General features: G+C 33.6%; 1 protein-coding gene across 1 annotated transcript; it reads left to right on the top strand.

Moving 5' to 3' along the window:
- The first annotated feature begins 764 nt into the window (after positions 1-764).
- LOC106716251 (photoreceptor-specific nuclear receptor) lies at positions 765-25,783 on the top strand. The gene is made up of 11 exons (XM_045684288.1): positions 765-825; positions 5,307-5,426; positions 5,989-6,103; positions 10,410-10,513; positions 17,834-17,948; positions 21,492-21,628; positions 22,368-22,458; positions 22,716-22,824; positions 23,148-23,262; positions 24,206-24,325; positions 25,545-25,783. Exons 1-11 carry the CDS (start codon positions 765-767, stop codon positions 25,781-25,783), a joined length of 1,326 nt encoding a protein of 441 aa, XP_045540244.1.
- Positions 25,784-26,985: the final 1,202 nt, after the last annotated feature.

Consider the following 26,985-nt stretch of genomic DNA (forward strand, 5'->3'; position numbering starts at 1 on the left):
AGTAGATAAATTGAACGCAAAATTTTTCAACTATATGTTGTTTTAAAATTCAGAAATTATTGTTCATTGGTTAATTTATTTTAGTTTTCATACATTGAACTCTAAGCTACGTAGTAGCTATTATTATCACTAGCAATTAAATACTAAGGTATAACAGTTTTTATTTAAACATAGCACATTGGGTCAAATAAGCCAATAGTTATACTATTGATGTGGTTGTCCTTTCGAAGTGTAGAACTGTAGAGGTACGCTACGCTAGAGTCAGATGCGAAAAGCGACGGGGCGGAGCCGCCCCGCCTTCGTAAGCTCGAGCGAGGCCGCGTCAAAAGTGCCCCAGCGGTGGCTGAACGCGCGCGACTTGCGTACGGAAAAAAATAAACGTCAAGTGTCATTCGTTGATAAATTTAGTCTATGATTATTTTATTCTTTTTAAAAAGGTTCTTTAACACGGTAATTTTTACGTTTAATTAAAAAAAACAATTGCGATTTTTAATCAGAGTTGTTATTTTTTAATTATTGTACACATTTAATAAGAAATAATTGCTTTTTAATTGTTTTGATGTTAATAAATTATATTTAACCCTTCAGTCAAAACTACAAAATATATTATCAAGGAGTAAAGTATTTTTTTTATAGATATTTCATTTATTTGGCAAATAATTTATTGTTAATAAAACAAAAGTTAAAATTAACTTTTTAAATTGGATTATGGAGTGTAAAAATTAATTGACAAAGTTATAAGTGAGAACTCTATTAAGAATACAATGGAAGTAGCACAAACACCCTTACAATTAACACAAGATCATCAAGATGGAAGAATTACAGGTAAATTTCCATTTCAATAATACTTTTATTGATTAATTTAATAATATTGGTGTGACTTTCTTAAATTGATAAAATCTATATATATATAAAAGAAAGTCGTGTTAGTTACACTATTTATAACATAAGATCGGTCGAACTGATTTAGCTGAAAATTGATGGGGAGGTAGCTTAGAACTAGGAGACGGACATAGGAACTTTTTTATCTTGGGTGCATTTTTTTATTATTCCGCGCGGACGGAGTCGCGGGTAAAAGCAAGTTATTGATATGAAATTTACTCTACGAACTTTTGAAGGAAATACGATACAACCACTGATTAACAGTCAGAAATAAATTATATTACTGTAATTTTCCTACAAAGAAACTTTTGAGTATATAACTTAAAGTAATTTTCAATAATTTCATAAGATTCAAGAAACAAATATGACATCATTTTTAAGGACCCGCGAAAAAAATCCCATTGCGCAAATACCCGTACAAAAAATGTCATTATCTTAGTTATTTTTTTAAGGAAATAAAGAGGGATTTTTTATATTATGTTTAAAATAAATATTTGTTTAGCAATGAAAATCCAACATTCATAGATATACAGGGTGTCCAGGGATGACGTGTACAACGCAGTAGGTACCACGGATTCCTTGGTCGAAAATGTCAATTTAACCTAACTTAGAGAGACCCGAAGGAATTAAAAAAAAACTTAATAAGCAGCCTATGTGTTCTTCTAGACTATCTTCTATATTCATGCCAAATTTCATCAAGATCTGTTGAGCCATTCTGAAGATACCTTCAAACAAATATCCATCCATCCATCCAAACATTCGTAATATTAGTATTAGTAACATTAGTAAGAAATAAGATTATGATTTCATACAACCTAAAGGCTGTATATGTTTTAATTTAAACTTTAACATGTGTTTAATTATGTTAAATTTAACACTTTAACAACAATCGAAGTTTTGACGTTACCATGTTAAAAAAGCATTGATTACAAGAGAAAGATAACTATATTACAGTATAAACAAATTATATACGAAATTCGACTATTTCATAAACCCCCTCATGTCGCAGTCAAATCACGTTCTGACCGGGTGAAGTGGTAAATCATGGAGTGGCTGAAAATCAGTCAAATAGAGCCCGAGTTACTGGCAGTCGCGAGATGAATACTAATACGGGACGACATTAAAATATTGAAAAAAAAAAAACATAAATGTAAATAAGAAATTCATTTTTGTACATTGATATACTTACCTACGTAGTATATTAACTGTAGAATTTATTTACTGATGTCGATGTTATATTTTGTTTAGTTAGTAGTAGTTGGGGCTCAGTTTTCCGCAACTCACGACAAGCGCGTATTTTGCGTGATATTTTGTTTAAATGATAACTGAATGAGGTATATTAAATTATGCATTATTCAGGATAACCGGGTCAATGGGTGAAAGGTTTGTCCAATTAATTATTGCTGCATTTTGTGCAATGGTTTGTGTTTGAATCCTTAAGTTTGAGAGCTTACTTTAAATAATTTAGGCTCAATATTTCGCGCGCTTAAACAGAGTTAAAAAAATAAAAAGTAATTTGCCGATTTTTTCGTTTTACTTGCCGTTATGTTAAACAAGAGCAACGAATATGATGCGTGGGCGCAGAAATCCATCGGTAACATTTGATGTTCGATCGTTTTTCTTCTTAAATTAAAAATCACCAGAACAAAAAGCTGTTGTCGCACCTTAGCTTGCTGTTCCTTTTTGTAGTTATGTTCAAAGCGTTACATAAAAACTTAAAACACCTCTAAAATAAAAACAATATTAACATTTATCCATTACACAATTGAATCTTGCTTTTACGACACAAAGTTATATAACAGTATCCAAAGCTCTACCAATACGATACCGCTAGCAAAGCATTTAGCTGCGGCGTAGGGTGCGAGGAGGAATTGAAATTAATCAGAGAGGCTCAAGGGCTCGGCGCGTCAAAAGAAAACCAAATAAAACGGCAAGCGACAAAGTTTCCACTTGCAAGCGGACAGTGAAAACAGTGGAGTCCCAACATAGATTTTTTCTTAAAATAATAGGAGATTTCTTTTAACCAACCTAACTAAGACTTAGGCTTGTTTAGGCTAATGGCATTATATTAGTCTTATTGTGGTATTCGAATTCATCTTTTTACAGTAGCTATACAACTAACTCTCTTAAATATGTTTATCAATAAAAATATTTATAAAATAAACCCACCCGTGCGAAGCCTACTCCGCTACTCTTAATACAACTTAGATTACAGGAAGCTATTGAGGAATTGACATACATATAAACCTACATTACGTATATCTATGTGAGCCTTTAAATGTACATATATACGAGTATTATCGCTTCCTGTTATCCAAAAACAAAAGAGTTTTATGCCTTTCAAGCTTTTAATATAATTGTTGGAACTAAAATATGTCATTAAAAGGTTTTCCTGTAGACAAGGTTCCGAAGATACTGGCAGCGTTCCCCCTTTGAATGGCTACAATAATTCTTTGTCCGAGGTCGAGGCCAGCTCTTCGGTCTCCTGTGATGTCGATTAACCTTTTTGCTGTTTCCTTAAAAAGCCTTCTAGCGCTAGGACCCCACGGACCAAGGGTCTCGACACCGAATGGGACAAATTCATATTCGGAACATAGACCCCTGTATTTGTTAGCTTTAGCTTTTTCAGCCGCTTCACAAGCCGCACCAGCCCTGTTGTTGGTTCCAAACCTAGATGGATGCATTACTAGTAAAAAAATTGTTCGTCTCTATAGTTTTCCCTGTGCCACAATAAGTGCCGTACTCTCAAACAAACATTGATTTATCTCAATACCGGGATTCAGTCGGCCGCCTCGCCTCTGACTTCCAATTTCCTCTCACAAAACTTTTTATGTCTCCTATACAATTTCCTTTTTATGTCCTCCGTATTTTCGCGACGCTCCGCTATATTTTATGACTGCTATTTATAACGCTATTATATAACTGTTATTTTATGCTATTTAATTTACGGGAATAACGTGATATTGCGGCCAATTTAAATGAAGTAGGTAGAGCAAAACGGAAAATAATACACAGCGAGAAACATACAGTACTTACTGCAGAAATTAATATTCGATCTTTGAAATCGATCCGAAAATTATTTTAATTACCTACTTTGTATGTAACAGAGAAGAAAAATTATTCCATCTCCTTTTAAACAATAGTTCGTGTTTTCCGATTGCTATTTAGATAGTTTAAATTGAAATCAAATGAATAACGAATGTTAATTATTTGTAAATCTCAAATATTGTGACACGTTTCAATCAATTGTTAATCTCTTTTTTTTATCAAAGAGAACAAGAGAGATAGCAAAAATAGTATCTGAAATAATAAGAGAAAGATTCACAAAAAAAAATAACGTGGATACGCAAAAAACGATTCGAGATCGTTTATTGAATTCAACCGATAGTGGATAGCTGCTTGATATGTAATATTAAACGACGTCGCGAACCAGTGGTACTTAACTGCAACAATTGCTTAATCCATATCGAATCCCATTAGATCGCGCGCCCACTGTCGACCACCAATCTATTAATTGATTCGTCATATTACTACCGACAACAACTACAAAATATTATAAACCTTATAAACATAGTGATAAAGTTTCTTTTCCAATACTGAATATTGGTAAAGTAATCCAACCCTCGTATGGAATGGAAATGCTATTAAAATGAAAGGGTGTGATTTGCAATTGTTATTTTATTAGCTTCATTGAGATTAAGTTGTGAAATATTTATTTAAACTAGTCACATACCGTTTTATATATTAAATTATTTCTTTAACGATCTTATGAACATACTGCAAACACATTTGTAAAATCAACGTTTCAAATTTCGTAGACAAAGGTACGCAGTAGCTATTTAACAACTTTAGTAAAATGTAATCATTGTTAGTTTGCGAAGAGTATAGTTATATTACTAATGAGTCATATAAGAGTCATGTAGTCGGGTAAAAAGCGGCCTTGTATCATCATCACCGAGGGACTCGGAGCCTACCCTAATAAAAGGTGACGAGGCCATAGTCAACCATAACCAAGTGCAGGTTGGTTGACTTTACACATATCATTAAATTTCTTCTCAGATATGTGCAGATTACATTTACTGTAAGAACGTTGAATAAATGTATATATGTAAATCGAAAAAACATTTTTAGACGGCGGGATTCGAACCGAAGACCCCCCGAAGAACCCAGAACCCCTGCGACACCGACGCTCATGTAGGCCTTGTATACATGTAGCATATTACATTACACTATCTTTCGATATATAACTTCAAACTTTCGTGGTTTTTACTAATATACTGTTCGTGGAGATGGTAAGAATCCCGTTTCTTACGAACATTACACTATCTTTCGCCTGAATGATAAATTTTCATGAGTAAAGTTTCATTCCTTTCGTATTCTTCCTCAAAATATAGATTTATAGCGACTGTCCATTGTTTCAGTAGAAGACAATACGTCGTTGCGCTGGTCACCACCGACATCGGCACTGGTCGCTGCTGCTCTAGCGCCACCCGCATTACGCCCCTGGCTGCCAGATCCACCGCATAAGAAAACCAACCACCTGGGTAAGACAGGTCCGCGTCATATGATTGTTTGAGCAAATGTTTGTCATAGTTTGACCTGGAAACTAGAATACACATGGGATCGCCTCTATCGCCTTTCACACATCTACTTCTATAAGAATACGAAGAAATTAGTCCTATATTTTTACGCAATATGTTGAGATGTTTTAAATTTCTGGTCAATCTCTTTTTGATCCTTATGTAAAAGAAATGACTTTCATTCTATCAAAGCTTGTTAATAATGGAAAAAAGTCTTTATTTATCGTACTACGATATTGTTGAAATTACATTGTGATTTTCAGTGTGGAAACTACGCTAAATAAGCATGTTGCCAACAGCTGTAACCTCTTCATATTTTCATATAAGTGGGAACGAAACAAGATTTATATTCCTTTCACGCCTTTCCATACCTTTAATAATTCCGTCTAGAACATGTCATGTTATAAATGCTTTTATTTTAATTAATTTAAAGTTCACTAATTTAACTTGCCGTTTGTCTGCTCACTGATCACTTTCCTTTGTTAGACTTGTCTAAGACTTGTTTATTTATATATTTTTGTTTCAGGTTTGGTCTGCGTTGTATGCGGTGATACTAGTTCCGGCAAGCATTATGGTATTCTCGCGTGCAATGGCTGCAGTGGATTCTTCAAAAGATCTGTCAGAAGAAAACTAATATACAGGTTAGAAAACTTTTATATCAATGAAGTAGGTGACTGCTGTAAAACTCCGGTTAATTGACCAGTTATTACTGAGGGTCTATCCTTGAAGGATGGCAACACATCTTCCTTTGGTTTTCCGCGCTCACGAATATCAATGAAATAAAATAACAATAACCAATTCGTTACACATTTCCCGATTCTTCTATAAAAAAATAAAAAAAACTAAAGAGATCTCTAGTGCAGTTTTGATACTAATTCTACACTAAAGAAGACCACTTAACAACTCTGCGGGGTGCAGTAAAAGTCCTAAGTCTGATGTCTGACAACGGTAGAGTCCGTCACAGCATTAGCTATTGCACGAATGGCTCACCCGGTGCAATACCACGACCACACATAGACAAGCTTCAAGTTTTTTATTAGTAGTAAAAAGTAGCAAAGGAGCAAGCGGCTATATAAATTCGCCAAATTAGTGAAGAGCCCACTGCCCATAGACATCCGTTTTTGCAGATGCGTTACTTACCGAAATTCGTAATATGAGTGTGAGACCGAAGGCATAATTCTAGTTTTCTTTAGTTTGATATTTGTAATGTTTGTTCTCAATCGGAGATATATAATAAATTAGGTTAATATAGCTGTTGATGACCAACAGAAGTTTGTGAATATTGTTAGCATACTTCAAATGAATCCTAAATATATTTCAAGTAAATTTGTTTGATCCGAATTTTTGACAAAGAAAATAGAATAGATGAAACATATTGAGCAATCGAAGAGAAAGTCAGAAAACAAATGATCTAGGCCGTAGACGAAATGAGCACGCTGATTTGACAGCAACTGTACAAATATCACCAAACTTTTTGTATCTGCCGTACGAAATGTTTGACAAATATTGTACAATTGGGCCAATGACTCAATAGGACTTGCACATTTGTTTGAACTGTTAGAATGATTCAAGATTTATTGAGATGTGACGAATATTTTATAAAACCCGTCGAAAAATGCTGAATTGACATCAAATTTATCAAAGCCTAAGTATTACTCAAGTATGTAATAGAAATCTATATATATAAAAGAAAGTCGTGTTAGTTACACTATTTATAACTCAAGAACGGCTGAATCGATTTGACTGAAAATTGGTGGGCAGGTAGCTTAGAACCAGGAAAAGGACATAGGATAATTTTTACCCCGTTTTCTATTTTTTTGTTCCGCGCGGACGGAGTCGCGGGTAAAAGCTAGTTATAGATAAAGGTAACAAACAAGCAAGCATTTTACTCAAAAAGATTCAAAGAGTTAAACATTTTCAATCATTCGAAACATTTTCCTGTTGCAAACAATGCTACCTTCACATTTGGAGGCCAAATTAGATTTATTACCTGGTCGTAACAATCAGTGGATTATAGTTTGGTTCATATTATCCATTTCATTAATATAAATAACTAGCTTTTACCCGCGACTCCGTCCGCGCGGAATAAAAAAAAAAAAAGAAAAGAAAACGGGGTAAAAATTATCCTATGTCCTATTCCTGGTTCTAAGCTACCTGCCCACCAATTTTCAGTCAAATCGATTCAGCCGTTCTTGAGTTATAAATGGTGTAACTAACACAACTTTCTTTTATATATATAGATGATCATCAATGCCCATAAACATCCACAACAAGCAAAACAGTTTATTTTAAATTGTGGAGAGACGAAAAAAATATTCAGAAGAATATTAATATTAAACTCCAATCAAACATCCCCTCGGCGGTACAAAAAAAAAGTAAATCCAACAAAATCCCTATCAAAAACTGTAGCGTAGTAGACGGTACAAGTCACATCTGCGGCAACACAAAAATGACAATAGGGCGAGCTGATAACACTTGAACCCACTTAATCCATGCTGCGAGCATATTCCTAATTCTTCTTGCATCTGTGACCGGAGCCGAGCTGCGACCGTAGAGCATACGCGAAGCGGGAAACGACTTAAAAGTTAAAATAAAATTTAATTCACGTCACAAATTCAATTTAAAATCATTTGGTAACGTAGTTTATAGAAGCTACCGTTTTTATTTACACACATTTGGGCATATAAATAATAGATATTTTCTAATGAAGCTATGCCAAACCATGGAAACATTACGCAAATTGTGATAATAAAGTGAAACATGCGGTGGCTCAGGGGCTAAATAATCGACTTGCAATCTGCGGGTCCTGGATTCGACTCCCACCATGTACCAATGTGTTTCTTGATTTTTAATTTACATATTACCGACGTACTTACGGTGAACGAACATCGTGATACAACCTGCATATATCTGAGAAGAAAATCAAAAATATGTGTGAAGTCAACCCTTAACTTTGGGTAGGCTCTGGGCCCATCAGTGAGGATGTATAGTGAGCTGATGATTATGATAATGCCTAGCATAGCATAGCGAAAATCTTCACGTTTTTCTAACCGCTAATCGCTACAGCTTATACGCAAGTCGCAGCCTATAGACGCCCCCGATTGTGGGATATTTAAATGCAATGCGAAATTCATTTGCGTTTTTACAGCGAGTGCTTCCTTCGCTCCTCACTGTATATCGTTTATTTTTATTAAACGTATTATAATATTATTTTTGTATACGTGAGTGTATAAGGTATATTCCATTTTGATATTGTGACTTAAATTATTAGGAAAAAACGTTTGAATTCAGTTTCAAAACGTAGTATATTTATCTCTTATATTAGTGAGAATTCTTTGTGATTTTTACAAAATAATTACAATTATTTATGACTTAGACAATCCTTAAGTCTCTGAGTGTCACAGTCATACATAAAAAATCAACTTGAAAAAATAAAGCAACAAATGTACATTGTATATTATCAAAAAAATCGCTGGTAAACATTTATAATAGATTAATATTAAAAACAGTTTAACATTTGGCCCTTACGGTTCTAAAGAGGCGCCTACAATTAATCCGGCACCCGCGTAATTCTATTAACATTGTACACGCACCCTTATGATGGATGGGGTAACATGTGTACACCACTTTATGCCAAATTGATTTTTCAATGTCCCTTTTTATCAATAATGTTATCAGATAAATTGAACTAAATACTTATAATTTAATTATAAAACGAATAAAAAAATATGTCTAGTATTTTAGACAGTTACGTTCTAAATATAAATACACATTTAAATACTAAATTAAAAATATCTAATTTAATTATTCTAAATTTAAAAATATGTACAGCATGATGGAAAGAGGGATTTTGCAGCAAGTACAAAATTTAACATCCAAATATGGAACAAATAACCTATTTATTATTGTTATTTATTTTTTCATCATTACCTTGCTCTATTAAAAAATACATCCGTTAATAAATAAAGTATGTATGATATTAAATGATTTAATACTTCAATCAAAATACCCTTAAAATACCAACAAATAACAAGATACCTCCAAGGGTGATGTTTGGGTCCACTCTTCACAATTTGAATCCTTCCCTACTGAGAGTACTGCAACAAATGTCAACCTCTCGACCAAAGCCTATTATATGAGGGATTACCAGTAATGAAATATCTTTAATCTTTATTAGTTTCTGTGCCCACATTTTTGTTGGTATTCAGCAGCGGTTTCGCTTTGATTGGATACATTTTCCTTCTTCCGAAGGGGCTTTTAGATTGCTTTCACTTATTGTGGGTTTCCATTGTTGATACACTTGTATAAAAACATATATCTTAGTCTCAACATTTTATAAAACAGTCACGAGTAGAATAGAAGAACGTTGCTTGAAGAAAAATATCTTTCAGTTTCTCTATTTTAACATACTTATAAAAAAGTGGAGGTTCTCCGTTCATTATATTCGATTTTGAAAATAGATTTTAGGTCTTTTACTTTGAAGTTTTAATTATTATAGATTATCAACAGTGTTACTTAGAGCCCTCATTATCATCTTTTGCACGAATGAGCGGGCTCGCCCGGTGTAATACCACGACCACACAGAAGACATGCGTGAAGTTGAAGACATTCTTAATTTCAGTCTTCTTCCTTGTCCCACACTTATAAGGAACGGAATACACCTTGTATTTGGCACTGGAGGGGATGCATAGGAATCAGATATATCCTTTTTCTGTGCGTCTCTTCCTCCGTTGATTAAAGGTAGGCAAGTAGGTCTGCGTTGCAAAGGTCAATTCGTAATTTTTAAGAATTTAAGAGTCCACTTGCTGGTTTGCAAAATTTTACTATAAAAAGTCCCTTAACTCCAAGGATATTGTATTTACTTCTAAAGTTCAAAGCAAAACGTATTGGAAACTGTTTGTTAATATTTGAATTACTGCTCATATTAGTCGTATATCTATTGTTCAGATGTCAGGCGGGCACGGGGCGCTGCGTGGTGGACAAAGCACACAGGAACCAGTGCCAGGCATGTCGTCTCAAGAAATGTCTCGCCATGGGAATGAATAAAGATGGTAAGCCAGCAGTAATGGAAACAATTTAACGATAGTAGATTTCGCAGTTTTAGATGCTGCAGGAATTCTGTACTCGACTTGTATCACCACTATAAAAAAACTGGTTTGAATTTTGAAGATTGTTGCCAAAAATTCTGCTAGTAAATAAAATAAATAGTTATAATGCTTGTCTCCTTCCCCTGAAACGATAGTAAAGGGGATGGGCAGAGGTTACCCTCCTCTGCATCGTTTTTTTTTTGGAAGATGAAATATCATTTTTACTGTTACTGTATTCTACTTTATCTTATAGGTAAAGATAAATATATGATAATATTAGCGTGGACCAAAAACATTCGGCTCATTTGTTTAAATATTCCATAATGTTGAAAAAAACTCTCCAAGCTTTTGTATTTCTCTTTCATTACTTTTTCACATCTATATCTATATATATAAAAGAAAGTCGTGTTAGTTACACTAGTTATAACTCAAGATCGGTCGAACTGATTTAGCTGAAAATTGATGGGGAGGTAGCTTAGAATTAGGAGACGGACATAGGAACTTTTTTATCTTGTGTGCAATTTTTTAATTCCGCGCGGACGAAGTCGCGGGTAAAAGCTAGTAAATAATAAAATCAACTAATACTTTCCCACACTAAACTCTATTATAAAACATCATAAACAAATCAAAACATGTCAGAATCCGATAACATAAGAACAAATCCGTGCAACGCTTTAGCCGTCACATACAAGCAGGGACGCAATTAGGCGTCGCAACATTAGGACAGACAAGTCGATGGACCCTTTGTATTTATTGTACACGCGAAAAGCAACTCTATTGTTATCGAATACGTTTTAATTTAATTTAGCAGAACATATTATTGAATATAGGAAATAGAAGTTAATAAACAACACAATAGAATAAAAGTAATTCGATAAGTAATACAAGATAAATAAATCGTTACCGAATTTCTGACATCAGTTTTATGGATCAAATTGAAACATACTGTTTGTTTAAACAAATGAATACATATAATTTTTTTTCAAAAAAATCAAAGAAACTGCAGTTCTTACATACAATTCGTCATCTTAGGAAGAAGACCTGCTTTCTAATTGGCTAATTTAGTATTGATTTGGAGATGTCAATGATTCCAGTCAATAGCCCCTGTAATGTTTTATTCGCTGAAAGAAGGAGTTTTCTATTAATAAAAGCTTTTTTTATAGATTCTAAAGTTTTTGAGGTAGTGAAACAACATTAAATATTTTTCTTTTTTTTCTTTCATTAAAATCTGCTCTAACACACTGAACCGCGTTTGAAGCTCAATTATACACCTAAACCCTTCTTCCTCTCACACTAATAATACAAATAATGTGACACTAATATATTTTAACAATGGGAACATGCCACATAAGCTCTAATAAAGATAGCCTCGGGTCAAAAGGGTTACTTAATAAGGGTCGGTTAAGGCACGTAACTTAGTGGTTGGTGGTGATACGATTTGCACCATATTAGATGAAATGTTAACAATATCAATCATCTAGAAGATTTCTATTTCGATCGATATTTAAATTTAGATGCTGTTTTTTTTTTTTAATTTCTACTCTTGTTAAGAAATACTTGTATTTATTGAAAAAATTCTATGTATGTATGTTCAATGGCTAATAAGAGTGGAGCTTTGTTCTCAACTTATTTTTTTCCATATTCCTCGGTCCATTTAAATTATTCCATCGCGCCTGATCTAGTGTAAGACGTTATGCACAAAACTAACAAATGTATGCACGAGTTAAAAAATTAAATGGAATATATTTTTAGGGTTCCGTAAGCCTTAATTTGTATACGGAGCGGTTTGTGGGCACGTGGCGGCGCGTGCTACGCCTAGTTTTTTTACTCCACCATGTTTTAAACCCTTCCAACCAACAACTATTAGTAACATTTTGTTATGATTACTAAAGGAGTGTGAGATATTACTTGCTAACTAATTGGTCTGTGTTGAAATCAATTTTATGTCCAAGAAAGTAGATAAAAGCTTTCATTTTTAAAAAATTATTTGTTTTAAGTAACTACTGTATGTTTTGTATTTGTTGGTTATGATTGTAATTATGCTACTAACAAGATGTGTCCTTTATATGTACTTATTACCAATGTATGCCATGAAATTCGCTTTCTAAAACAAGGCTTGTTCAGGCGGCAACTGTCAACTGATTTTTATGTCAGACCTTTTAGAACAATAGTCAATTACACTAATGCTTCTTGTGTATAATTAATAATATTTGAATGGGGATACTTTTATTTAAAATTGCAATAATGTAAAGTAAAATCAGCCTCATTAATGCAAAATGCCTTAAGCCGATTCTAATAAGTCGCCACACCTCCCGCCTAACGACCGTACGTCCTACGACCTCACCGCTTGTTACAACACAAAAACTACAAAGCTGAATGCCGTGGGCGTTCGCGCATTACATTCAAATCACTTCAACCCCACGATGTTTAACCGCACTTGTATTTAAATCTGGTATAACAATGTCATTAGCGATTCTGACACTGTCAAAGACTCGTGGTAGTTGGAACAAAACCAATTAACAAATCTTAGTAATGTTATAAATGTGAAAATCAGATGTATGCATGGATGGATGTTTGTTAGAAGGTATCTGCAAACAAATCAATTAGACAGAGGAAACATTAATCTTCCGGGAATTAAAAATTCACTCTAAAGATTAATTTAATATAGGAAATAATTTATGTCATTACAATATTCTAATAACCCTTTAAACAAGCATAATACAAAATCTCGTTTTACGTAATTCGCGTCAAATTCAATCATTTTCGGAAACTTTCTTACATCGACTAAGTGAAAAAGTAATTCAATAAATCCGTATCGAAGAGACAATACAACAAAACAACTTTAAGTCGAAAACTCACGATTTAGATTTCCTACGATTACCATAACGTACGAGCGTTGAACAATGAAACGTTGATCCAATTTAACACGAAAAGAAACTGTCAAAAAGATGTGCCGTTGTAATGAGGGCATAGACGCGCACCCTGGGGCACACCCGTCGGGAAGCTTTTATTGTGTTAAGCTCCGGCATTATTTTGCACTTGGCTTTCTCCCGTGAAAAGGAACACTTAATTCGGTTACACTTTGAGATGCCGACGCTACAATCTCGTTACGTTTGGGCGTTGGGACCACGCTCCACCTTGTCAAACGCCTCGGCCCCACCTTTTCTCTAACGGTATTAATTACAAGTATAATTCCTATTATAATTTCGGTTTTTTAAATCAAATAATTTTCTAACATTTTTTTTATTTATATTAGTGTGTCCTTGTCGAATTGTTACGGCTTATTTTACAATATAAACACTTTACTAATTATGAAATCATAATTTAAAATAAAGGCTTAAGCTTATGAGATGAGTTAAAAATGCAGGTTATGAGCAATTTCTCCCTAAATAAAATAATAACAGGGGAATTTATCTTCTCATAATATTTTTGTCTTGTAACATTTTAGAAAGCGAGGAATTAAAGATTCATTTGTAAAATTAAATGCTAATGGGGTGACTTCGGGTTTTAATCCAGGACTGTATACCTTTTTCGTATCGCTTTGAGCCCGGACTTACAATGGGTACAGTCAGTATGAAAATTCATTATGATTAATTTTAATTAATTGTGAATAAGATGTTTATTTTAAGTATAATACAAAGAAATACTTTAATATCTTTTGGATTTGTAGTTTTATATTTTCTGACGCTTGCACCTTATTCGCTTTTTATTTAAATTGGTAAGAATTTTCGTGCACGACTGTACAGAAATCCAACGTCGCGTACCCTAACAGTTAACTGTTTATACCGGAGTTAAAGCTATAGCAACAGACACTGATTAATGCGATTTTAATCCTTCCATAAATCCCCCAAAATCCGACCCTGTACTAATCGCATCCAAGTCATAACTACCGTTCATTTGAATTTAAACTCTATCACACAAATGTTAGGGTACTTATTTACTTAATCTTCACAAGGGAAAGGATCAAGGTGTCTGAACGGATTTATAACTTTAACGTTTAGCAAACATAAATCCAATTTCTAATGCGTGAAGGTCGATTTTTCAATTGTCACAATTGTTCATGTTTTATGAGTACAGTTCAATCGATTTAAAACTTAATCGTCTTTGTTATAAATTACAAAATCAATTGTATCGGAAAGCGTTAAATGTTGCAATCGAATCAATTTGGCAAAAAAGAGTAAGCTTAATGTAGTATTGTAGAAGAGTGAAAGAGATATTTATATATTGCATTCGTTTGATTTCGATAATTTTTCAATTACTTCACATTCATTCTGTAAAAGCTGTTTCTTTCCCTCTATTTTTCTTTCATTGACACAACTTTTAAACTTTCTATAAAAACTAAATTTATTTAAATGCAAAAACCTATAGTCGAATTCAATTGAAATAAGAAATTACAATATCTAACAATTTTACCTTTTTAAGACTGTCTTTGTATCTTCCATTCAAACACTGAAACGTTCCAAAATAAATCCATCTTACTAATATTGTAAACTAGCTGTTACCCGCGACTCCGTCCGCGCGGAATAAGAAATAGAAAACGGGGTAAAAATAATCCTATGTCCGTTTCCTGGTTCTAAGCTACCTGCCCACCAATTTTCAGTCAAATCGATTCAGCCGTTCTTAAGTTATAAATAGTGTAACTAACACGACTTTCTTTTATATATATACCTAGATGATGAATGTTTTAGATGGATCGATGGATGTTTGTTTGAAGATATCTCTGGAACGGCACAACGGATCTTGATGAAATTTAGCACATATATAGAAAATAGTCTAGAAGAACACATAGGCTACTTGTTATGTCTTTTTTTAACTCCCCGTGGACGGAGTCGCGGTCGATAGCTAGTAGACGATAAATGACATTGTCAGCCAGTGAAATGTGTATATTTTGTTATTTCCATTAAATTCGACTTTACAATTTTTAGTTTTTGTTTAATAATATGGCTTGCAAAACATAATATACATATCAATATTTTTTTTAGTTTACCGTACAATTTAACTGTCGAAATTATTCGTTGATTAGTCGTTAAGTGGTCTCCCTTAGTGTATATTTAGTATTACAATTACGACCAATTCTGAGTGTCGTAAAATTCATATTAACTCAAAATACTCAGTTAAATTAACTTCAATAGATGTGAGATAACACCTCACACACACACTAGTTGTCCCCCTAACTACAGCCGGCCCCTCCCACATCCGGCCGCAGCCATCTTTGATTCTCACTTCCGGCGCAGAGAGGGACGAATGACTTTCCACGACTAACTTAGCCAGAATATCAACACTATTAATAAAAAAAGATATATATGTAAACTGTTTTGAGGTTCGATTATTTTTTTAATTTTCTTACCATGAAATAATTTTTTGTAATTAAATGAAATCGCAATCAAATTGAGTTTAAACAATTTTTCAAAAAGTCCGTAGTTATTTTACAAATAGTGTTATTTAGGTACTTAAATGATTTAATAAATTTAACAATTAAATTAAAAAAATTAAATATCTTTTTTTTCTTATGAAATTTTAGATAAAAGCTTTAAAAATTTATAAAAAAGATTATATTATATTTCATACAAAAATATTGAATAGATAGGAGAAGACAGTATTCCTATATCTTCGGGAATATAAAATCCCGCCGGATATGATTGATCGCGACTTTATCCGGGCAGTGAATCGAGCCGGGTATCCGGTCACGTAACACCCAGCTCGGATATAAAGTGCTCTACTCTTTCATTCGAACCCCCTTTTCTAAAGTTGGCTTTTAATGCGGTAAAGTTTAACCTTGGTACAATTTTTCTGATTTATAAAAAATAAGGTTGTTATTTTTCACATTTATTAGTGCTATTTGTAGGAGAGTAGATTTTGAGTTGGTTTTCCATATTTCTAAAGACAGTAATTCTCGGCCTAATACTTATATATTTTACAGACTTTGATTAAATTTCACATGTATAGATATTTGTCATAAAATTTTGCAAATTAAATTTCATGCACTTCCCGGTTACTGATTGAGTTGAAATTTTGCATATATGCGTAAATCTCGTGGCAATGCAGTGTTATGATGACACGGTGCTGATCTGATGATGCAGCTGGAAGATGGCTTTAGGAACTTCGACACATCCACATTGAGTTTGGGTTCGTTTGGATTGTTTTATTCTTTTAATCAATAACAATAAAAGAAAAACTTTTTTTAAACTTTTTTTTTCTTTTAATTTTTATTGAAGGATAATATCAGATTCGTGCGGATGCTTTGAAGTGTAACATTAAAAAAATATATACGTTTAATCTTGATTATTCAGTAATTACTTACAGTATTACGACTTGTCTATGACACAGAATTTAAAGATGCTAAGTTAATAATAAATGTAAACCACAATATCGTATACACTTATGACTACACTAAGAATTTATTTAAATAATAATAAGTCCGACATCAACAGTAAGGTGAACCGGTCGTGGACAAAATAAATACGTATGACAATTAAATTAAAAAACACATTTAGCAATGAAACACCTTAAAAGCAATACCATTATGTCAATCGGTAAGAAGAACGAATAACCTTATTTTTTCAAACAAAAATATTCGTTTTAAAATCTCGATTTTAAAAACTAAATAAAAAAGTGATCGGAGGACACGTACCGCATCCTAGTTAACGTCAATCGATTCCTCCCCCAACCCCCACCGCTACGCCCACAGGGGGGAGGGCAGAGGACTTCTATTTGATTTTATTGCCCTCTCTGACGTTCAACGTACCTTTTACAGCTACGCTCTTTATACATAACTAAACCTATACATTTACTGAAACTTTACCTTAATTTGAAACTTTCGTAAAATATATTTACAAGTTTAATTTATTTACTTGCAAATTATTCACACATGCATAACACCCTGTTGAAGATGTGTAGTGTAGTTTAAAATTTCTAATAATTTGAAGATTTTTTAGTAAAATTATTAGAACAATAAATTTAGTAAAATCTTTCTTTTTTATTCTGTATAGGCAGAAATTTTATTTTACTCACAAAAAAAAGATTAACTCAAGTTGACATTAATTTATAGACCGCAAAGTACCATCAACCAGATGCGGTTCGCATTCCAAAACGGTTCGGTTCTCGCGAAATTTTCTGCCAGGCACAGTCGCTTTGTGGAACTGTCCTCAGCGGTGTTTTCAAACCAGTACGACTAAGGGTCCTTCGAGATACGAGTATCTCTTTCTCAAAGGTATCTATCTGCATCTACAGTTCCTCTTCTTTTATAAAAAAAATAGCTAATTATTTAAACATTTATTTCATCAGCTGTACAGAACGAGAGACAACCTCGGAACACCGCCACCATTCGACCTGAAGCACTCCGAGATATGGACCAAGAAAGGGCGCTGCGGGAAGCCGCAGTCGCTGTCGGTGTCTTTGGGTGAGTTTCAGCAACTATGGGATTCTACTGCAGAAACATTTCAACAAATTCATAACTTCTTCCCTCTGATTCTATCTGAAAAGAGATGTGAGATATGTGTTTGTACAACGGCAATGAAAACTCACTGTAAACAGATTAAAATTTGTATAGTTTCAATATCAACTTGATGTTATGATTTTCTGTGGATTTTATAATTGTAGGCCTAATTTTAGTCCTCTTTTCCTTCCCACCCTTTACTTATTAGGAAAGGATGGGATGGAGAAATGAATTTGGGGGAAGAGGGGACGCATAGTAAGGGGAAATATCCACTTTCTGTGTGTCCCCTTCTTCGTTTATTAAATGGTAGGCAAAGCATCTGCATTTGCGGATGTCTATGGGCAACGGTTGCCTCGCTATTTCAGCGAATTCAGGTGGCCATTTGCTCTTTGCCACCTTTTGATATAAAAATAACTGTATTACCTACTCTAAAAAATTACTGTTATACATTGTTTAGTTAAACACGTGTTTTAAATCTTGGCCGTCGGTGATTAATATTATGGACGACTACGTAACTTTAAGAGTATATTTTACTATTTCTGGAATAAATATTTTATTATTTATTTGTTAAGATCTCATTTCGGAAGCTTACGCATAATCGTGTTTCAGTAGTCATGAATTATCAATTATCCGTGTCCGGCGCTAGAGTTCTGGTAATGTCTATTATGAGGGTGCGATAAACGGGGTGTTATGTGCAAACTAAAATATCTATATATATAAAAGAAAGTCGTGTTAGTTACACTATTTATAACTCAAGAACGGCTGAATCGATTTGACTGAAAATTGGTGGGCAGATAGCTTAGAACCAGGAAACGGACATAGGATAATTTTTACCCCGTTTTCTATTTTTTAATCCGCGCGGACGGAGTCCGGGTAAAAGCTAGTATATAATAAAAAAAACTTAACTCAAAATATTATGCAACATAGTTATTTCCGCAACAAGAAACATGCTTCAATAGCATTTGTTTCAACAAAGAAACGAAACAAAAGTTCTGTGTTCATTTTCTGCATCCTGTAGAAGTCATACACTGAAAATGTCAGTGAGGCGAGATAGCTTTGACAACTGAATGACAAAAAACAATCTCTACTTCTGTTAAACATAAATATAGTATCGTGGTTAAATATCGTTTATTTCTCTCTTAAAATAAAGCATGAAACCATTGTTGGTATATGCTTAGTAAGTTTTTAAGCAATTATTTTTTATAACATTAACACGTATTAACAGCCTCAACACCGTTTTTAACATTTTAAATAATTATAAAAAGGTTTAGTTTAATTTACAATAACGGTTTACCTTTTGATCGTAAACCTTCAATGAAAAAATACAAAATAGAAAAAAAATCTAAGAAAAATAGGAAACGTATTCGAAGCATTGAATGACATAACAAAATAACATGCACTTACATACAGGTATTTTATAAAACATACATTAGTTTATGATTTTAAGTATTACAACATATTTAATAAGTATTGTTCAGCTTTGAATTTGACTATGAGTGTATTTATCTTAGTACTAGCTATCGCCCGGAACTCCGACCGCGTGACATTATAAAAAAAACCTTTGTGTTCTTCCAGACTGTGTTCTCTAAACCAAATTTAATCGAGATCGATGCAGCAGTTCTAGAGATACCTTGTAACAAATAACCATTCATTTAAACATTCGCATTTATAATATTAGTAAGATTACATTATTAAAGAGGTTGTTTTATATCAATTTATGACGGTATGCACCGTGTACACTGGTCAACGCAGTCATCCGTATCGACCCCATGTTTGACGAGACGCGGTCGCTTGAGACTTGATCCGCACGGTTGGGTCACTTGACGTCAGGGATGTATCCTCACATATTAATAGATGGCTCTAAATATATCTCATCTTATCTATAATAATACTAGCGGTCGCCCTCAACTACGGTCGCGCGGAAAAGAAAAAAAATTAGTAAGCTATGTGTTCTTCCAGACTGTTTTCTATAACTGTATCAAATTTCATCGAGATTCATGCATCGGTTCGGGAGATACGTTTTAAGAAACATCCATCCATCCATTCATCTAAATATTCGCATTTATAATAATATTAAGATTATAAAGAGAAAAGATTTGATAATTTGCTTTGAATAGGCTCCAAACTACTGAACGAATTTGAAATATTCCTTCGATGGTACATAACCGCAGGGTGATATAGGGATTATTACTAGATTTTATGAATTCCGCGCGGACAAAGTCGCGGACAGCTGCCAGTATTGTAAAATGAATTTATAGTCATCAGTTTGCTGAAAAACAGGACAAACGTGTTTCGCAATATCTCTCATTTAGCGAGTAAGTCAGCTATACTTTGCAACATTGAAAACTAGCTATTACCCGCGACTCCGTCCGCGCGGAATAAAAAATAGAAAACGGGGTAAAAATTATCCTATGTCCTTTTCGTGGTTCTAAGCTACCTGCCCACCAATTTTCAGTCAAATCGATTCAGCCGTTCTTGAGTTATAAATAGTGTAACTAACAAGACTTTCTTTTATATATATAGATAGATAGATAAGTAAACAAGAGAACGTCAAATTCCAAACATGGCGGCCATTAAGTTATTTCACGTTTCATGAAAATTGTGAGGTAAATTGAAATGCGATCGTATAATAAGGTTAGCTAATGTTAAATAGTTGTGTGAACAATAGTATTTTAAAGAACATATTTTAAATTTAACACGTTTAAGGAAAAAATGTAGTTTGTCTGTGGTGTAAATAATTCTAGATTGGATTGGAAAGAACATAGATATCGTGTGTTTTCTATTAGTATTCAAAGTTACAAAAATAACAAACCAAGATAAACAAATCTGTAATCATATCTTTTATAATAAGGTTTCATATTCATTGCGGGTAGATATAAAAAATAACGAGCGTACATTTGGCTGTGTGGGAGTCATAAAAAATATTATCTAATCCTAGTGAGTGGATAGTTCTGTAACAGAAAAGCGCGGGTGAATTCATTATGTAAATGTTTTTATAAGGGATGGATTTTTTATAGTGTTTTCGAATATGAAATGTATTAAGATTTTTATACGATGAACTCTGACACAACTTAAGTATATCAGGCCACAAAACTTTTTATTGTTTTATTTATATTAGTCACTGATAATGCATCTCGATTTCACGACAATGGGACTGTGTATTTCGCAGATTGTACAGATGTAAATGGCGGACCGGTGGCTTCACTTTTCCAGCCCTTGGCAGTCACCTAAACGCGCCCTACACTAACGCCAGCCCTATGTAGACAAATAAAATGAAATATTAGACTAGTTACATCGCTGGTAATACACATAGGTATAAATGCGAATGTTTAGATTAATGGATGGATGTTTATTAGAAGGTATCTCTAATGATATCGATGAAATTTGACATAAATCAAGAACATAGTGTGGAAGAACACATATACTTGTTAAGTTTTTTCTACTTCCGCGTGGCCGATGTCGCGGACATAAGCTAGTCTGTGACAATGTGTTGCGGTGTTTCCGCAGTCCGCCGGTGTCGTTGGCGATGGCGCTATCGCCGGCGCGGTACCCGCTGCTGTCGCCGCACTACGCGCCACTGCCGCCGCCGCCGCAACCGGACTCCTCGCGGGAACACCACGACGAACACCACTCCGACAGTGACGGTACACTGACCTCTGTTAATGGATATGCTATAAAACGTAGTATTTTGTACCTATTTCATTTTCGCCATCTTGTCGCTAACAGTCGCGGTTTGTGGTAGTGGTGAGGATTAGAACTAATAATTGAGATAGAATTAACTGCCATTAACATCAACAGATGCCTTTAAATCTGACCGAAGCAAATGTTGTCATTTCAAAAAAAGACCTACATTTATACAGAACAGTAAAAATAAAAAAAACTTGAGAGGTGTCAAGGGACACCCGGATGGAACGAAGTTCCTTTCAATTAATTAGTGAAGGAACCAATGTTTATTCTATGAATAAAAAACTTAAGTCTTCACAAGAAGTACATTTTATTTCTATGAATTTTCGTTATATATTGTCACGTTGTTGCCATGGTGAAGTAGCGCTCATTCGTCGTTAACATACTTACTTTAGCAAAAAGTGTCGTGACAACTTTTCGTAAGAATTTTTTCCGTCTAGCCCCCTTTCACAACGCACGATAAGGAACTTCGTTCCAAAAACAAAAAAGAAATCAAGTGATACTTAAAAATTACAATTTTCTTTTAACGCCAGCTATTTATAAAAATTGTAAATAAAAACAATTGTTTATCTTCTAGCCATTATTCGCCACTAGATGTCAGTTCTTCTAATTATTATAACAACAATATTTTCTTAGATCAATGAAGAAATTGCTTATTCATCTTAAATCTAATTTTACTATTTTAAATATATTCCACAGATGACAGTATCGATGTTACTAATGAAGAAGACTCTACATCTTATTCTCCGCCAGCGATCACCAATTACCCGCAAAATTGTCCTCCATACAGGTAATTTATTACTTTGCTGTATTATTTGCTAATATTATGCTTGTCTTCCTAAAAAAAAACTGAATACGTAGTCTATGTGTGCATCCATACTATATTCTACATCTGTGACAAATTTCATTAAGATCCGTTAAACCGTTCTGGAGATACATTTTAACATCCATCCATTTAACTTTCTCATTCATAATAGTAATTGTCAAGTAAAAAAAATGTTGTAACGACATTTTTTTTAACAATTTAGCATTTTTTTTAATTTCTAGACCCTTAGGAGTGGAGAGTTCAGCAGAAACAGCAGCTCGACTTCTATTTATGGCCGTCAAATGGGCCAAGAATCTTCCTTCATTCGCAAGTTTGGCTTTCAGAGATCAAGTATGCTTATTTATGTACTATTTGCTAGATAAAAATTTAATTTGAAACTGTATTTATTACGTGAAACAAAGGGTTAAGAAAACCCCAAAAAATAGAGTTCTTTCCCTCATCTTTTATTAATTTTTTATAGCGCCATCTTATAAAAAAATCAAATATTAATTTTCATTTTAAATAAGTCTGCTAGATGTTAATTCTTAACAATAGATGGCGCTTATCTAAAATTTTGTGAAAATTCATTTGAAAGTTAATAAAAATGAGAGAAATTGAATTAGAAAGAATTTATTTATAGGGAAATATTGTTGATTCAGTCATTTTTTATTTAGGTAATATTATTGGAAGAAGCGTGGTCGGAATTGTTCCTTCTGAACGCCATACAATGGTGTCTGCCATTAGACGCCGCCTGCGCAGCGCTCTTTGGTAGTGAACAGACAGACCAAGGTAAAATATATATATATATATATACTTAGCAACTATGTAATTTACAAGTCTAATTTTAAAAATTCAACTAATATGAATATAGAATGATTACAATTCAAATATATCTACTAGAGTACTCACGGTTTCATTATTTATTATTTTGCTCAGCCCCTAAGAGTAGTAGCGTGATGTTTAATACCTTATAACCTTCCTTAATAACTGAGTTGTTAAATTCAAAAAGAATTATCCAAATACAGTTCATAGTTCCTGAGATTAATGGTTACAAACAAACCAACTTTTGTTCTTTATGATATTACTAGCTGTCGCCCGCGTCTTCCTCCGCTCAGAATTTAAAAAAAAAAACTTGATAAGGAGCCTATGTGTTTTTTCAGACTATGTTCAACATGTATGCCAAATTTCACCGAGATCCGTTGAACCAATCCGGAGATACTTTGTAACAAACATCCATCCATCCAAACATTAGCATTTATAATATTAGTAAGATATAGAATACAAAGAGTGGTAACACTGGAGGGCATCTTCTGAATCTACATTACAAACCACTTAACGCATTTGCTTATATCGACGCTGGAAAGCATAAACGCTGTAACCCTTGAAATAGCGAATATGTTTTTCACACGTTCATAATTTCAACCATTATAAAACGATAATGATTTTATAATAGGTTAGCACAAACTACACAACATTGCTAAATACCGCATGCTTGTAGGTGTATCAGCTCACGAGTTATCATTTTTTGGCTCTCCTGTAAAGTTCATACTTTCGGGGTAACAGCGTTTACGCTTTCCAGCGTCGATATTTTGTCAAAAACTCGTAAATAAAAAAAAAAACCTATTTTGAGGGGGAGTTTGATTCATCACACAGGGCACATACTCTAGTTTGGACACCACTCTTCTCATAGTGGAAAACAATAGTAAAATAAAAAAAACGTCATTATCACTAGAGAGCGGTGTTAACTCGGCAACGCTGCGTCGTCTCCGCGAAGTGCTGGCGCGATACCGCGCTGTGTTAGTTGATCCCGCGGAGTTTGCCTGTATGAAAGCCATCGTCTTATTTAAATCCGGTAAGTTGAAAACACACATTGAAGTTAAATTATAGCCCCTAGGAAAGTTGATTCGAGTTATAACTTGTTGTAAATCTCTTTACAAAGAATTCTAACAGTGTTGGAGCCATCATTTGTTGTACGAATTGGCTCTTCCGGTTCAATATCACAACATTCTTTTAGTAAAAAAATAAATAGAATATTGCTATTTTCCGTGCTTTAATTCTGTTGTTAACAATTTAGGATCATAGTTTAATGAAAAATCACTTTGTACGTTGTCAAATGTAAGTTAAAAGGCAAACGGTTCTTAATAACTAATGTAGATAAACTTTCTAAACGGCCGTAAGTAACAGTATTGACTCTACCATGGGCGAGTTTTCTATGACACCTTTTTTACCATGACTTTTAAGAGATTTAAATAGGGTTATGTCAAACTACAGTCTTATAGAGACATTGACGTCCCTTAGTCCTGCGCCCTGGGCGGTCGCCCTCCCGAGCCCTATTCTAAATCCTGCCCTGTGTAGAATAAAGTATCAATAAAAATTAAATTAAATATCCTTTATTGCACTATATTTTTACAAATTTAATAGAGCTCTGTCACTTGTACTTGTGCTAGGTGTAACATATGTTACAGGAGATAGCGCCTTCTCTTATTTATGATCTTACGCTACTACAGTATGTGTGACAATACAAAATATGTTAAACTAGCTTTTACCCGCGACTCCGTCCGCGCGGAATAAAAAAGTGCACACAAGATAAAAAAGTTCCCATGTCCGTCTCCTAGTTCTAAGCTACCTCCCCATCAATTATCAACTAAATCAGTTCTACCGATCTTGAGTTATAAATAGTGTAACTAACACGACTTTCTTTTATATATATAGATGACGAGGCCAGGATGATGTTTTAGTTGACCGACGTGTGTATACGAAACAATGTAGATGATTAGATGTAATGTGTATTAATTGGAAGGCTTATGGCATTTTGCATTGCGACAAAGCCTCTTAAATAACTAAAAAAAATGTGAAAAATATATATGTGTGTGCGAGTGTATGTGCATAGTCATAGATGTGAATTTCTTTCTAGATTGATGTTTTTTTATTGTGTTATTTTTAAAAGTTTTAAAAATAACACAGATTGGTCGTAGTCGAGTGTATTTAGCCATTACGTTGCATAATTTGATTCTAAAGTAATTTAGATTTCTAAGATGATTATAATCATCTGAATGTTTATCTCTATTCAGAGACGCGAGGTCTAAAAGACCCGCTGCAGATCGAGAACCTGCAGGACCAGGCGCAGGTGATGTTGATGACACACGCGCGCACCGCACACGGCGCTGCGCCCGCGCGCTTCGGCAGGCTGCTGCTGCTGCTGCCGCTGCTGCGTCTCGTGTCCCCGCAGCTGCTGGAGAGAGAGTTCTTCGCCAAGACCATCGGACACACGCCCATGGAGAAGGTACTCGCTGATATGTATAAGAATTGATCCGCCTCGAAGGACCTCATATGATGATGTTGCAATAGCTATTGTCTTTCGAAGCTTTTATTTGTTATTTTCAAACGTTAAAACCTAATTCCACTAAAATTTTCACTTATTGAATGTATTCTAGGAATTATTTGTATAAGAAGTAAATGAAATATCGCACACTTTTAAATGCCATATATTTTATGTATTTAAATTGATACGAAATAACTTAAATAGCTGTTAAGACCAGTAAATACAGTAATTAATTAAATGATGAAAGAATATAGTAATATAAATAAATAAATAAATAAAAATGGTCTAATACCTTTTAAGATGGCTCGAAGGACCATAAATTCGATACCAAAACATAATGTTCTATTGTTAATTAACCATAGAACCGTTTTAAGTCTTTTAAATGTTCATGAACCAAGAAATAATTTTTAAATGATCGCTGGCTTATTTATCACCCATATAAAAAAAAAATCTTACAAAATTTTTGGTCGCTCTTCGCTATACATAGCTTTTCCTTATACCTTATAAAAAATTATAATTATGTAAAAAAAAACCGTTTTTGTAAGTCAATGTTTTAGATATAACTTATATTTAAGATTTAGATTATTTATATTATTCTTTGTATGTAAATTTTAGCTAAGTTAATGTAAATATTTAACTATTTGTAGTGTTCTAGTCAACTTTAGTGAATTCTAGAAACGAAATTAAAGGCCTCCAAATAAATAGGTGTGATAAAAAAATGTTTCTGTATATTGATTATAAAAAAACCCAAGTAAAAACATATTAAACAAGTTTAATATAGATTTATTGGAACGAAGTTCCTTATCGCGCGTTGTGAAAGGGGGCTAGACGGAAAAAATTCTTACGAAAAGTTGTCACGACACTTTTTTGCTATAGACGAATGAGCGCTACTTCACCATGGCAACGACGTGACAATATATAACGAAAATTCATAGAAATAAAATGTACTTCTTGTGAAGACTTAAGTTTTTTATTCATAGAATAAACATTGGTTCCTTCACTAATTAATTGAAAGGAACTTCGTTCCATCCGGGTGTCCCTTGACATCTCTCAAGTTTTTTTAATTTTAAAACCATACTAGAGATATGAAAAGTATACAAAAAAACGCATATTGATTGGTTTTGGTATATTTTTTAATATAATTTACATTTCATACATAAATTAATTAAATATGTATTAACTTTCATTAT

The sequence above is a fragment of the Papilio machaon genome, chromosome 25, assembly GCF_912999745.1.
Source record: "Papilio machaon chromosome 25, ilPapMach1.1, whole genome shotgun sequence".
NCBI classification, from domain to species: Eukaryota; Metazoa; Arthropoda; class Insecta; order Lepidoptera; family Papilionidae; genus Papilio; species Papilio machaon.